At 37.4% G+C, this 15,200-nt stretch overlaps 1 protein-coding gene across 1 annotated transcript in view; it reads left to right on the top strand.

The window, feature by feature from the left end:
- LOC127661589 (sucrase-isomaltase, intestinal-like) overlaps window positions 1–15,200 on the top strand; it is a 77,174-nt gene that overhangs the window by 48,960 nt on the left and 13,014 nt on the right. The window contains exons 28-39 of the mRNA XM_052152352.1: window positions 297–393; window positions 2,095–2,207; window positions 2,586–2,711; window positions 3,241–3,372; window positions 4,895–5,014; window positions 5,192–5,254; window positions 6,064–6,180; window positions 6,408–6,498; window positions 6,802–6,940; window positions 7,083–7,216; window positions 7,992–8,026; window positions 8,262–8,378. Of these exons, the coding sequence (XP_052008312.1) occupies window positions 297–393; window positions 2,095–2,207; window positions 2,586–2,711; window positions 3,241–3,372; window positions 4,895–5,014; window positions 5,192–5,254; window positions 6,064–6,180; window positions 6,408–6,498; window positions 6,802–6,940; window positions 7,083–7,216; window positions 7,992–8,026; window positions 8,262–8,378 (1,284 nt within the window). The remainder of the gene's footprint in view (window positions 1–296; window positions 394–2,094; window positions 2,208–2,585; window positions 2,712–3,240; window positions 3,373–4,894; window positions 5,015–5,191; window positions 5,255–6,063; window positions 6,181–6,407; window positions 6,499–6,801; window positions 6,941–7,082; window positions 7,217–7,991; window positions 8,027–8,261; window positions 8,379–15,200) is intronic.

Below are 15,200 nucleotides of genomic sequence, written 5' to 3'. Positions count from 1 at the left end.
CTGAGGCGGGCTTACCGTCCTGTCATTGGCTGTCACTCGTCTGGACTGAACACACTAACAAACTTTTTTCTCTGACTCACTGAATGACACAACGCCCCAAGAAAGAGAAGGAAAATAGATTGCTACATTCAGAAAGAGAGACAAAGATGTAATTAGGTTAATAAAAACAGAGAGAAGGGATTTGCAGGATTCATTCATTTAAGCCAAATAAAAACACATAATTGTCATTTTAGCACTGAGGAAAACTGAAATGTTTGAACATCACAAACTCAAATGTTCTTCCTCTCTTTCTGTAGCTTAAGTTGAACAGTTATGGTGTCCATCCCTTCTACATGGGTCTAGAGAAATCAAACAATGCTCATGGTGTCTTCCTGTTGAACAGTAATGCTATGGGTGAGTACAAAAACAAACACAACAGCACACACAGTAAATATTTGTGTTCCATTTCTGCTCACATATGTATCAGAAAACATGCTTTCCTCAATTACGGAAACACAAACGTGAATGTGGAAATGTGTTTTGCTGCCCCCTTCTTCATATCTCGGCCCCCTTCATCATATCGTGGCCCACTTTGGCATATCGCATCCCCGTTTCACGGCCGGCCCAGCGAGGAAAGTCCCGGTTCTCCCGATAGCCAGTGGTGGATGGTGGAGCTGCTGAGTTATAAAAGAGCTTTGCTTTCAGAAAGTGTTCTGCATTCAACTTTACCTCACAAGCACATTTTAATTCTTATATAAACACACACAAGCAGTTGAATAAATAAGTGTTCAGATAATTGCAGTAGTAGAGTAGCATTTTGAAGCATTTGAAAAGTAGTGCCACTTCAGTTTGAATGTAGGCATATTTAGGACTTCACCACATACAAACAGACTGCTAAATGTAAATGTGAAATGACAAGAAAGCTGGGGTTGGACATGCAATAAATAAATTACATTTGCACATTTTACAGTTTTTTTCTGATCGCTTAGGCACTGTCTTTGAAATTATAGGCTATTTTTTTATATTTATATTTTGATATAAATTCTATTTATTTTCAGTGTGAAAGGGCATAACAGTTTGCAATAAAGTGTTGTAATACATGTAGTAAACACACATACACACAGGCATCCAAATGTGTAAAGTATGGATGTGTATTCCGAACATAACACACTATCAATGCAAATAAGAGGAAAAAGTTATTTATTTGTTTTCCCAATGTTTTAACACTCCTTAAACAATAAAAGTGCAGTTGAAGAAATCTAAAACATTTCTGCTAGAAAAAAAAGAATGAAACAAAGAAAACAATTACATCTCGCCTTATTTGTGGGTCTTGCCATAAAACTGTGGGCTATTTATAGTGCTCTGATTTGTTAGTGAACTCGTTATTTAAAAGTGTTTTCACATGTGTCAATGTGGAAAGGCTATTGGCAAAATAGAGTAGCAATGTAGAGACCAATGTTTACAGTTTTGCTAGATGTGTGTTACTATATTGCAAACGGAGTGTAAAGCAGTGAGTTGTTTACAGTTTTGCAAAAGAGTGTGTTATAAAATTACAAAATGAGTTTAAAGCAGAGAACGTGCATTCAGTTTAGCACACTTTAGCACACTTGGTAAATGCATTGGCTACATGTGTTAATAGTTTCAGAGATAGTGCTTCAAGAATCACTGTTAGTGTTTAAGTATTCACAAAAAACTGTAATGCCACAACACATTTCCATAAAATTGAATTGAGTAATAAAAAAAATAAGAAATAAAAAAATAATATATATATATATATATACACTGTATATTTAAAAATGAAAAAAAAAAAAAAAACTTTTTAAAGCTTGCAAAATTAAATCTTATACATTTTAGCATTAATCTTAAAAATATGCATATTTTCATTGTATTTATTTATTTATTTTGTATAACTTTTTTGGACCTAAACATTATCATATACTGTGCCCGATCAGATAATAATGGACCAACATAAATATATCAGAACAATGTAAAAGGGGCTTATTATCAATTTCCGTTCAGTGTATGTGGTTAAAGAAATATGTGTGGCCAACTCATTGAGTCCCAGAGATGATGTCATAACCAGCGGCTGTTTGTTTGGGATTGTTTTACTCTTAGATGTGACCTTCCAGCCTACTCCTTCTTTGACCTACCGCACTGTTGGAGGAATCCTGGACTTCTTCATGATGCTGGGACCCACTCCAGAGGCTGTGGTCCAGCAGTACACTGAGGTGTGTGTGTGTTTGTGTGTGTTATTCCTGGCTTGATGAGGCTAGCAGCTGTAGTGTCTCTGCCTCATTGCCCACAGTATACTCAATTTAAACACACACACGCACACCCACACACACACACACACACACACACACACGCACGCACATATGCACACACACACACACACACACACACACACACACACACACACACACACACACAATAACATTCATAAACTTGCATGCATAAAATAAAAACATAAATATTTATCTGAAGAAAGCCTGCTTGTCACATTGACAGGAGGGGCCATTAGATTCTCTTAAACAACTTTAATATTTATGTTCATGAAAATTCTTCTAGAATTTTTTTCCCATTGGTTTGTGCATTTTGTCTGACAGATAATTGGCCGGCCAGTTCTTCCAGCCTATTGGACGCTTGGATTTCAGCTTTGTCGTTATGGCTACGCCAACGATCAGGAGATCGAAGATCTTTACAACGAAATGAGAGCTGCTGATATTCCCTATGTAAGTGATCTCAATTCACTGTTCTGTGTGTGTGTGTGTGTGTGTGTGTTTGTGTGTGTGTGCACGCATTTATCTCTTTCAATGTCTCTCTGAATGCAACAATAAACACATGAAGCTACAAAGCCTGTTATGCTGCACGTACACTTACAGTAAGAAACTCTCATAGACCTCCACAACTTGCATTAGAAATTCAGGAGTATTAAACTTCTCGCTGTAAATATTTCAATTAGTTACTTCATGGTAATGTGCAACTTCCTTGAACGACAACAAAAGTCATTCATCTTCTCTGTATTGCCATATTTGTGCTACTAGTGAGTCACCAACTCATAAAAGTTCATCTTTTCATAAAACTGACATCATAATCCTTTTTTTTTTTACATTTGCATTTGCATTCCATTTCAGTTATAAACACAAGTAGAAACATTACAGATTTTTCATATGCATTAGTTAATTAGTCTGAGATTACTTTGGTTTATTCCACTGTCATGTTACTGAATGATCTTCACATGCGACCTTTGATCCCTTAAAGGATGTGCAATATGCCGACATTGACTACATGGAGAGGCAGCTGGACTTTACGCTGGACCAGAAAAACTTCAAAGGACTCCCTGCTCTGGTTGACCGCATGAGGGGCGAGGGAATGCGTTTCATCTTCATTTTGGTACAAACACTTCTCCTTTAGCGATTACTCTGGCGAAACAAAGTTAAAGTCACCCCTAAAGTGGTAATGGATGTTCAACTGGTATGAGAGCAAAGCTCATTAATATAATGTAAATTCTGGAAATATAAAAAAAGTGATGAAACATAGAGGAGAGATTTCTATTCAAGGATTTAATGTAGTCAGACTATCGGCATAAAATCTGGTCTAATTTGCAGCTTATTCTAGCCAAGAACAGGTGTCACAGCATTAAACCACTTTTAAGTTTTTAATTCGATCTGTCTAAAAGTGAAGTAGAGATTAAAGTAAACTTAAGCTGTCAATCGATTTAATAATTGTAATCGAATTAATGTCATGTTATGCCATTTAATTAATCTAATTAATTGCAATTACACTTATGTGTAAATATTTGCTGAGAAAAGGGCTCAAATAACAATAATTCAATATTTAAATATTAAAAAAAGTATTAATGTTTTTATTTAAATAATTATAAGTAGAATATATAAGTAGAATAATTCATATCATTGAAATGCATTACATTATTTTAGCAGACGAGTGACGCATTGATAAGGCAAATCAAAAAGTGGCTTTTGATTGCATATATTGTTTATTTCCATATTATTGAACATAAGCCTATCATTAGCCTACAGTCCACAGCAATCCATATTGTAAATGAGTTTGTCAATCTGTCCAAAATTGATTTATTATAAGGGCTATTCTAAGGATGCATCAGTGTACACATGCCTCAGACACATGCTTTTGGAGCGTCTCACTTTGGTTGTGTTGCATCCTATACACAGCTTTTTGAGGTTGTTGTGTCTAGTTAAATGTAGTTTGAAACTTAAAACACACATCTTGAGATCCCTGCATTCGGAATTGTGCTCTGTTTAGCTGTGTTTGAACACAAGAACACTATTGTATAGCAAGCCTGAGAGTGGTTTGTTCTCTGTACAGCTGCATGTTGCCTATACAGCTGGAGTTTCACTTACTGCCCCCTGCTGAACACAGGTGGTACCTCAAGCTTATATTGTGACGATGGTAGGAATATTACTTATAATGGTCCAGCGACATGACTCATTGTATTTTTTAACAATTAGTTAATTTTGACATAATTAATCACACTTTAAATGTTAAATCAACAGCCCAAATAAAAAGTTATGTAAAGTACAGATTATTTCCCAGACAAAACTCTGAAAACAAAACTTAAGTTCTGTTCTTGAATATATAGAGTCGATGCTTCTAAGCTTTGACAAACAGAGCAGTTAGTTTTACCTTAAAAGTGTTGATAACATGTAAAAATAAATTCAAATATTACCATCTTTATTTGCGATATACATGAATTATTCAGTGAACAGACTGTAGCCTGTTTATGGGCTGTCTGAGGCTGAGAATAGATATAATGTAATGTAGCCCTTTAAAGGTTAATATGCATTTGAACTGATGTCAAGATTTGACAATGATGTAAGATTTTATTTTTTACCCTGACTGAACTACGGTATATGCCTTTTTCGTTTCTGTGCTTAAGGACCCAGCTATATCAGCCAATGAAACAGAAAATACCTATCCTGCATTCGACCATGGAATAGAGCAAGACGTTTTCATCAAATGGCCTCCAGAGCTTAGCAGTGAAATTGTCTGGGGCAAGGTATGTCAAACAGAAAAAGGAAGGTATTAACACACTTTTGGCCACATAGAGTAGTTTTGTTTTAAGAAATCTGGTTCCCTCTTCTGCGGAGAAATAACTATCGGTGGTACCAGTCAGTTATATTTTAAAGTAACCTGAATCACTTAAACTTTAGCTGTTATTTTTGTCTGTCCCTAGGTGTGGCCTGACTATCCCAATATCACTGTAGACAATTCGTTGGACTGGGATACTCAAGTGGAGGTATGCTTCTCTCTCTCTCTCTCTCTCTCTCTCTCTCTCTCTCTCTCGCTTGCTCTTTATATCTCTATCCATTGTTCTCTCTCATTATCTTGTACTATGCTTCTCAGTTCTCTGTAGTCAGCAAACGACATCATTTCTTTTGTTACCCCAAATTCAAGTCCATTCATACTGAAATCATCAATATAATGGACTGTGATTGCAATGTAAATGCAGTCAAAAGAGATGATAGTGGAATCCCACTACTGTATCAGCCAACCAGCACATAGTAGATGCTATTAAAGCAGCCAATCAGCAGATAAATAACATAATTACATGGCTCTTTGAAATTATTGATTCTGATTGGTCAATCACGCCATCCAGCGGTCTGATATTTTTCAATAATGTTAGTGATATTTCACTGGTCATCTGGGTATTGTGACTTCTCAAATCACTCTGCGATCTCTACAAGTAAATAAAGTAAAGTAAATTTCAATAAATATTTTATGTCAATTTATTTATTTTTTTTGGCATGTAGTCTTGTAATAATTGGGATAATGAGTAGTCAGAGAAAAAAAAAACACCAAAAGAACTTTGACGCAAACCGAATTTAGAATTCAGCTGTTTCTGGAGACTTGGTGGTCTCTTTCTTTTCACATAATAATGTTATTTTGACTCAAATAATTATTTCATGTCCATTTATTTGTATATTTTTTAGGGGGCCATGTTATACGTGATATAGTCCACAGTCAGTCAGTCGTTATGTCAAAATAAACCCCTTCCTAGTTTTAATCATCTTTGTTTCTGTATGTCTATTCCATTCCAATGTTTAGCAATTCAGAGCTTTCGTGGCATTCCCTGATTTCTTGAAGACGTCTACAGCTAAGTGGTGGCACGATGAGATTAAGGACTTTTACAACAACAAAATGAAGTTTGACGGCATTTGGATCGTGAGTGCCATGTCTATTTAATTTTCTACGTTGGAATAAAAAGTGAAACAATTTCAAGAATCAGCTGAGTAACGCTAAATTTTGTGCACTTTGACAAATCTTGTCTTCATTTTACATGTAACTGTAGTTATTTGTTTATCTAATTATGATTATGATAAGATACATTTCCATAGTAGTGGACAATAAATTGGTTGATACCTTTGTACATATGTTTTTTTGTCCTTTAGGACATGAACGAGCCAGCCAGTTTTGTCCATGGTACCGTCGGAAAGAATTGTCTTGGGGATCCCAATCTGGAAAATCCTCCATACATGCCCTGTAAGTTCAACACTGATGTTAACTGTTGTCAATGTTTCCTGAGGCTGCCATGTATAGACTTGGATGGTGAGATTTTACAACACCAATGGTCAAATTCTTCCAGATGAAGTCTTTAAACAACTTTTACAGCTATGAGTGACCAATGGATAATTGGTTCATATTTGATTTAACAAAAGGACTCTGAAAACTTAACTAGGGCTTCAGTAATATATATTTTAGAATTTAAAGTAGTAGTATTCGGTTTTCCAAGCAGATTGAGTAATTTACCATTTCTTGATGTGTATGTTTGTAATCTATTCTCAGCATTGGAATCCAGAGAAAAAGGTCTAAACCACAAGACTCTTTGCATGAACAGTCAGCAAATCCTTCCTGATGGCACACGGGTCAGACATTACGATGTCCACAACTTGTATGGCTGGTCTCACACCAAACCCACTTATGAGTGAGTTTTCCATTCCTCTGTCTCCATATTTGAGCCACTGGAGGATAATAAAGCTCTCATTGGCTTATAGATTGTAAAGTTATTTATTGGTTGTCGTTGAATTCAGTTTTTGAGTCCTGGGGTATTTGTGTGTGTGTCACAGTGCTCTCCATGATGTTACCGGGAAGAGAGGTGTTGTAGTCACCCGTTCCACATACCCAACCAGTGGCCAATGGGCGGGACATTGGCTGGGAGACAACGTATCAGCCTGGGACCAGCTTTTAAAGTCCATTATAGGTATGCAAGTATATAATTAATAGTAGGATTAAGAATCATCAGTAGTTTAATCATTCTGGTTCAGATTCCAATTCAGTTCCATTTACGATTGTCTTAGTACTTTTGAGGAATAAATATATGGAAATGAGAAATATAATTCTATACACTGTCATATGAACAACTAGTCAACAAATGCATTTGAAGTCTTACAAGCCTTAAGTTTAACATTACATAACACAATAACAGTGTAGATTCTCTTTGGAGACATTTGTTTTTGAATTGGTCTTCACTGGTAGCACTGCATTTTGCATATTGATTCAAAAGAATCAGCTCATAAAAGTAATTTTGTTTGTCATTTAGTTAGTCGGTCTCGACTTACAATTTTTACCTGATAGACAATAAAATGCATGGAAAACCCCATAGACTCACATTGAAGGAGGGATCTGAGGCATATCTAGTGACCTGAATGTCATAGAGCTCTTTTTACTTGGGCCAGTAAACAACTACCTAGCAATAACTTAGAACACCCTATGTACTGCATGGCAAAGCTCCCAAAAAAATGGAACATCATGGCAGCGAGTTTTGTACAGACAAGAACTGCTCACATTTTCATCAGAAATGTACAAATCTAGTTTGTCTTTGCCCTTTATTTTTTAACCCAGCTCCTTCATAAAGTCATGGTCTGTCAGTTTGTTTGCTTTGTTTGTTGTTGGAAAAAAAAATGTTGAGATTAACAATGTGTACAATGGATTGAATAAACTAACTCTCTCTCTTTCTCTCTCGTTCTCTCTGTCAGGCATGATGGAATTTAGCATTTTTGGCATCTCTTACGTAAGTGCCTCTCTCATACTACCGCAGCTATTGGTTTTTCATTTGTTCTTTATTTCTATTAAATAATGTTTTTGTTTTTTTTCAATTGGGTGCATTACAGTAGCACGCATACTTTACACAGATTTTAGAGTTCATTTATTAATGTTTTGGAGTTGGCTCTTATGTCCCTGCTTTAACAAAGAACTCTAATTGAGTCTTGCTCTCTCGGTCTCTCTCTATGACGCTTATGTTCCAGACCGGCGCTGATATTTGTGGCTTCTTCAATCCTGCTGAAGAAGAGATGTGCTTGCGTTGGATGCAGCTTGGAGCTTTCTACCCATTCTCCAGAAATCACAATAGCTTAAACAATCCAGTAAGATCACACACATAAACATTTGGCATAAATAGATGCAAAATATATAGCTCTAAAAAAACATCACCCTTATCCACAATATTCCAGAGTCCCATGATGCCTTGTGGGCGAAATTGGCGGAACTTCTGGTTGTGCAAACAATAATGAATTAATGACCACATTATTTTCCAAATAATTTTTTTTTCCCTTAACGGAAGACATGGGCATCCTGCAAGGACACTCAGGCAGGAAAAAGATTCAGGGGCAGAAGAAAATGAAGTTACAACCGGAAATTCCGCCAACCTGTCCGAATACAGTGAAATCACTGAAAATATTGTGGGTAAAGTTTAAAATAACACCGGGGGAAATATTGCCTTGTAAAAAAGTTATATTTCTGATACATACACTTGGTCTGACTGAAATCTGATGTATCCAAAAGACAGACATTTTGGGCCATTGTTCAACAGAGAGTGTGAAATTTATATTTGTTTTATACAAAAAACATGACCAAAAATGATTTAAAAATAAGCTAATTAAACTAACTATGCTTTTCTTTTAGAAAAAAACAAACACTCAAAAAAAACTAAAGGCATTTGCACTCACCTGGAGCTTACATAGAAACCAATACTGAAGGTATAAGGGTTATGCACATATATAAACTCAGAGACTACATAAAGGCTATCACATTTTTATTATTTCACTTGTTATAATTCAGAAAAACAAGTGTTGAAAGTTGGCTTTTTATAAAAGGCACTCTGCCAGTGCTGACATACAGTATATTATGCACATAGAGGTATGTTAAGCTTCAGAGTTTCTCGTACCGCTTCGCCTATTCATTCTACCATACAAACAGAACCTTATTCACATGACTCCAACCAGAACAGAAAACCAATAGATTAGAATTCAATAAGAATACAAATATTATAAGTATTGTCACACTTGGCTTTAGACATAAAGCTGCCATCATTTCTTCTTCTCTCATCCAACACTTTGACAACAAACATTCACAGTGCCCCCCAGTGGACCCAATTGTAACTGTGATATTTGCTGACAGATCCAAAGGGAAAATACAGGACAAGTCAGCTTTGCCTATGCCAGGCAAATGTGCAAAGGAAAAATTATTTGGCAATATTCGAGTAGTGTTTTTAAATAGTCGACTAGCTGGTGAAAGTATTCGACTAGTTGATTACTCATGCACATCCCTAATAGATATCAATGAAAAATAGGTGACTGAAATATCACACTTGTCTTTGTGATGGTCCTAGACTTCACATTCTTTGTTGAGCCGATGAGAGGACTTTGAGCCACTTTCAATAATTTTGCTCTTCACAAAGAAGGAGGAAGACGCGAGGGTCAGTTTATCAGTTGTCAGTGTGTTGTGCTAGGATGCTATGTTACTATCATAACTTTTGACAACTAAGATTAAAATAGTGAATAAAAAAGTATGGTGGAAGAATGGCTAACATTGCTTACAGCACATTTAAAGTAATGTGAACATTGTGTCGGAACTTAAACAAATTGTATTCCATTGTAACAGACTTTCACTTAGCCTTTGTATGTGTGTCTGGCCCCAAAACAGGGGGTGCAATTGAAAAGGGGCCCCGCACACAGGGTGCTGATTAATATCCATACTGTAACGAAGACTCAGGCAAGTTGGGATCCATCTGCGGTTCTTTATTGAATAGCAGAACACAAGTCGTACAAGCAAGGTCGTGGGCAGGCAAACAGAGAATATAACAGGCAGGCAATAGCGTAACTAGAACAGGCAGGGGTCTGGGCAGGCAGCAAACGATCGTGGTACGAGACAGGCAAGAGGTAAACAAGGCAGGCTGCAAACGGGCAAGGTCTAAGTAACAGGCTAGGTTGGCACACAGAATAACTATAGAATTTGACAGAGTATAACTTGCTTGGTAATGTCGCCGGGGCTAACAAGACTTCGCAAAGAAGGATTAAACCGGCATGGTTAAATAGGGCAGGGTAACACAGAACAGCTGGGGATTAATCATACCTAGGTATGCGGGCAGTGGGGAAATGTAGTTTAAATAATCAGTATTCAGGTGAAAGCGATCTCTGACGGCTGAGGGAGGAGGCGCCTTCACCAGCGTTCGTGACACATACTCCGTAGACATTTGGGCTGTCAGGTATTCATTCTGGAGCTTGTTTAAAATGTGACCTTTGCAACCGCTGGGAACTGTCACAAAAATCCAATACGCCCAGGGAGTAAGTGGGATCGATGTGGCGTGGGGAAAATTCTTCACTGAGGGGATTTCACAACTTTTTTGATATCTGATTTTGGGGGGTATGATTAAATGTGCAAAGTTATCTAGACACCTTCTGGGTTTCAATCAATTAAAAATTTATTTTCTAATGTGTGATTAAACAAAGGACTGACCCAACAGAAACAGTGTGGGTGGGTGTATGTGTCTGGCCTAGGCAAAAAAATCATGATGGAATGCATACAGGAATACTTTTGCGATGTGTGTCATAATTCAATATCCTGATTGATTTTCTACCTAGGGAATGCTCATACTAATTCAATGTATATGTTAGAATTTTTTAGAAACCTAAAAAACTTTTAGGGGAAAAATTGTTTTGTGTGGTGGAAATTAATTTCCCTCATCAAAAGCTGCACTTAGTGCTACACTTGATTCAGTGCTTTGGGAACGTCTTTTAGGAGTGACCAGCTGTGAATATGTGTGCAACACGTCAATAAAATTGACTCGAATTTATAGCCTCTCTTGGTGACATCATCAGAATGCACCAGTACCAGGGCTATAAACAGATTTGCCACAGGTGCATCGTCAGGTCTTTTGTCTTCAGACCACTCTGTGATGTGTTGTGCTTCTCAAGCTTCTCAAACTCTGTATTTTCCACTGGTAGGAGTTAGATTTGTCAGGCAGTGTGCAGAAATCTTTTCTTCTTTTTCTTCTTTCTTCTATCACTTAAGTGTGAAAGACAAAGAGAAAATGAGCGATAAACAAAGCAAACGGTGTGTGTTTCCCTGTTTACGCAATATGGCTGAATCGGACAAGCACCAGTTTTGTTTTGTTTGTTTGGGGGAAGAGCACTCTGCTCTTGCGTTGGAGCGAGGCAGGTTTGAGCATTGTGAGCTGCTCACAGTGAAGATGCTGCGCACTCGTCTCGCTTATTTCCAAGAGCCAGCCCCCACCATTTTGTCGTGGGGCTCACATATGGATCTGGCTGAGTAGCGAGAGACGGGTTTGTCCCTATCACTCGCGCTCTCTCCGGATCCAACCTGTCCCGCGCATGATCTCGAAGCACTCCTCGGCGCCTCTTCAGTTCATGAGAGGGACGATGAATCTCTTGGGACCGCGGAATCTGAGTTGCCTACCTCTGAGCATTCCTCGTGTGATGACAAAATGGTTGAGGAATTGCTCGAGGTGGTTACTCGTGCGGTGGCCAGATTACAATTAGACTGGTCGCATGAACAAGAGACCCCCAAACGTAAAAAATTTGAAGACTTCTGTCTGATGGCCTCTCCCCTTCTTTGATGAACTCCATGATGAGTTGACTCATTCATGGGGGAAACCTTTTAGTTCCCATATCTTTGTACCCTCGACGTCGACATATTCGACTATCGTGGGTGCTAAGGCTCTGGGGTATATGGTGATGCCACGCTCGCGGGCTATCTCTTGCCTGGTTCGGCATCATCATTAAAAGGACCAACTCTCCCCACAAAGTCATGAAGGACTTCCTCAATGCTTTTAGGGAAGCCTTATCAGGGTTAATGTGTTAATTTTTTTAACGCGTTATTTTTTGTACAATTTACGCACTGAATTAACACGTTAAATCTACAGCCCTAATATATATATATATTATAAAAATACACCACTGGGACATGCAATTGCCCAAAGTTGAAGAAACATTTAATTAAGTTCATGATGCCTATGTATGAGCTGATAGCTTCATTGAATTCTACCTGCTCAACACCAGTTTCATGTACAACAGTAAAGAGAAGACTCAGGTGTGCAGCCTTATGGGAAGAATTGAAAAGGAAAAGCCCCTTTTGAAACAGAAAAACAAAAAGAAAAGGTTAGAGTGGGCAAAGAAACACAGACATTGGACAACAGATAATTGGAAAAGAGTGTTATGGATCTTAACCCCATCAGCTAGACTGTAAGGTGCATGAGAAGTGCCTGACAAGACAGTCACATCTATGGCAAGTGCTACAGGAAGCATGGGGTGAAATGTCACCCGAGTATCAAACTGACAGCTAGAATGCCATGGATCTGCAAAGTTTTCATTGCTGCACGTGTAATTTGTTTTTTTATGAGAACTCTTTGAAGTAGTTTAGAAAGATCTGAAATTTTGTTTCATAATATAATATAATAATATAATAATTTTTCACGCTATTAATGTCCTGACTATAAATTGTGATCAGTTGAATGCCACTTTGGTGAATAAAAGTACCAATTTCTTTCCATAAGCGCAAAATCTGTACATTATTCCACACTTTTGTCCGCCAGTGTATACATAATAGTTTGTTAAAATAATATGGATAAAAATCCATCCATCTGAATTCTGCTGTCAGTAAAATGCTTTTATTTTATTTATTTTTGTTTTGTTGCTTTGATTCTGCCAAGTCATTCACCTGCACCAGTCTGGACGAACACGCTGTGAGGCTCAATGACAATTTCAATAAGAACGTGTCCTCTGCTCCCCAATATCCCTGCACCCAGACATGTTTATCCCTGCACGTCCCCTTGGTGCTGTAATTACCCCGCCAACATGCCATTAGCTTTAATGTGGCTACGCAGGCAAATGGAAGGTCATCCAGAGAGAAACGACAAAGGATGGAGGGCATCAAGGAGCCCAGAATTACAAACAATGAAAGAGAGTGTTGAAGAGTCAGAGAGACATTTAAAGGGTTCAAATTTTCCTTGATCTTTTGAGATAAAAAGAGCTTGATGTACCACGAATACGTACTGTAACTTTCTGAACTTTAAAAAAGAATATTTGTTGAAACTAATTTCCAAAAACTTCTCGTTCTGAACTTCTGCAACTTTTTGATGTTAAATAATTCAGTTTAAACAACTGAACACATGACTCCCCAGACAAAAAAAATAGCTCTTTGGCTGAACTTGATTTTCCAACTAGTGAAAGTGAATGTCAGCATTCTAAACACATGCTGGTTGAAAGCACTACATGTAGTTTTGTAACTATGTTATGGTTAGCACAACATTTGCTCAACGAAATGAGCAATTTAATTCATGCATGACATCTTCCTGTCCTCATTGATAGCTCAATTTGTTCATCATAATGGTGACCCCCAAATCACCAAAAGAACAGATACTCTTCTAAATCTCAACATAACAAACATTAAACAATAAGAAGTATCCCCCTTTATATTCATCTTGCACAAAAACACATAAAATAACACTTCATTTTAACATTTACTCTCACTATCGGGCCCCATTCAAAGCATGCTTAAAAAATAAAAATTCTCTAGCCAGTTTCATCAATGCTACATAACACCACAAAAAGTATTCTTGTCGTCCCAACTGCATGAATACTAAATGGATTAGGTAAATTCCATTTGACAAATTTATATGGATGGAATGCATTAGTTGTGACAGTTCAAACAAGCAGCAAAAATCAAGCAGCAAAAATCTTTTTGTTGAGTGCATGTTTACATGCCAACAACATGTACAATGAGTTAATAAGGAAAAAGCAGGGTAGACGGTATTAGTCCTATATACCAGAAGCAACTAAAAATAAGAGGACAAGTCAGCCAAACCTTTTGCTGTTTCTAGCTGTGTGTAGTACCTGCCGGTTTGCATATCCTTCTGAAGAATCCCAACATTTGAAACAAGCAGCTGGAGCTTTTCACAAGATCTCTGATCATTTCAGTCTGATCTTTACAGTTTCAGCAGCACATTTCGGTGCAGATTGGGTTGTGAATCTGTCATAATATAATGCAGCTTTGCAAAGAGGTTGTTAGTTTACCTTTAGGGGCACCAAACCGAACTCAAATTGAACTCGAACCACATGTAAACATGCACTAGACGGACATCTTTGACATGAGTCTTGTAGTGTATTCATCATAATTTTTTTTTTAGATGAACTGAATTTTTTAGATGCCTTAAAGGCATTGAAGCAAAAAAAGGCTTGTTTAATTCTAAGGTCAGCGAGAGGGTGGAAAGTGTCATGAAAACTGACTGTTCTGACTGTTTTGCGGAAGTACAAAAAAAAAATTCTTCCAGGAAGAAAGTGATATAAAAATGTTATGCTATGACCCTTTAAAAGAGAGAGTGTGTAGTAGGGCTGGGTAGAAATATCGATTTTCCGATTCTTAAAATCCACAAAATTATCTTTAACTCGGTGTGCAAATCACTTACATATGCGGCCAAATTTGCGCTATGTGACTAAAAATGTCTGTGATTAGCCACTGACGGGTACATTTTCAGATTTCACTCACTAGTGGTTGAGTAGTATAGAGTGTAAAAGCACAGAGATCCTTTTACCTACATTAAAGTTTGGTTTGACTTGTTCTGTGTAATATGTGTTCAAAGGTGAGACCCACACAATTCATTTGTCGTTGAACTATGTCTCTTTTAACCTTGTGCGACCCGGTGGCCTCATGCGAGGACTCGCTATTTTGGATTTAAATTTATTTAATAAATTGCATCATTTTCAGGACACTCTACGGAGTCATTTAAGGGTTAGAATTCTGATGCATGAAGTCACGTGACCAAACAACATGGAGTCAAGTTCTGGGATTTAATCTTTTCACTGAAACCTGTTTGGTTGTAAAGAGTACCGTCTCTAGTTTCGTTTGATATGCTGCTTTAAAGATTTAGTTTTCTGATGAACAAAGTACTG

The sequence above is a fragment of the Xyrauchen texanus genome, chromosome 21, assembly GCF_025860055.1.
Source record: "Xyrauchen texanus isolate HMW12.3.18 chromosome 21, RBS_HiC_50CHRs, whole genome shotgun sequence".
Lineage (NCBI taxonomy): Eukaryota > Metazoa > Chordata > Actinopteri > Cypriniformes > Catostomidae > Xyrauchen > Xyrauchen texanus.
This window is presented reverse-complemented; position numbering and strand designations above follow the sequence as displayed.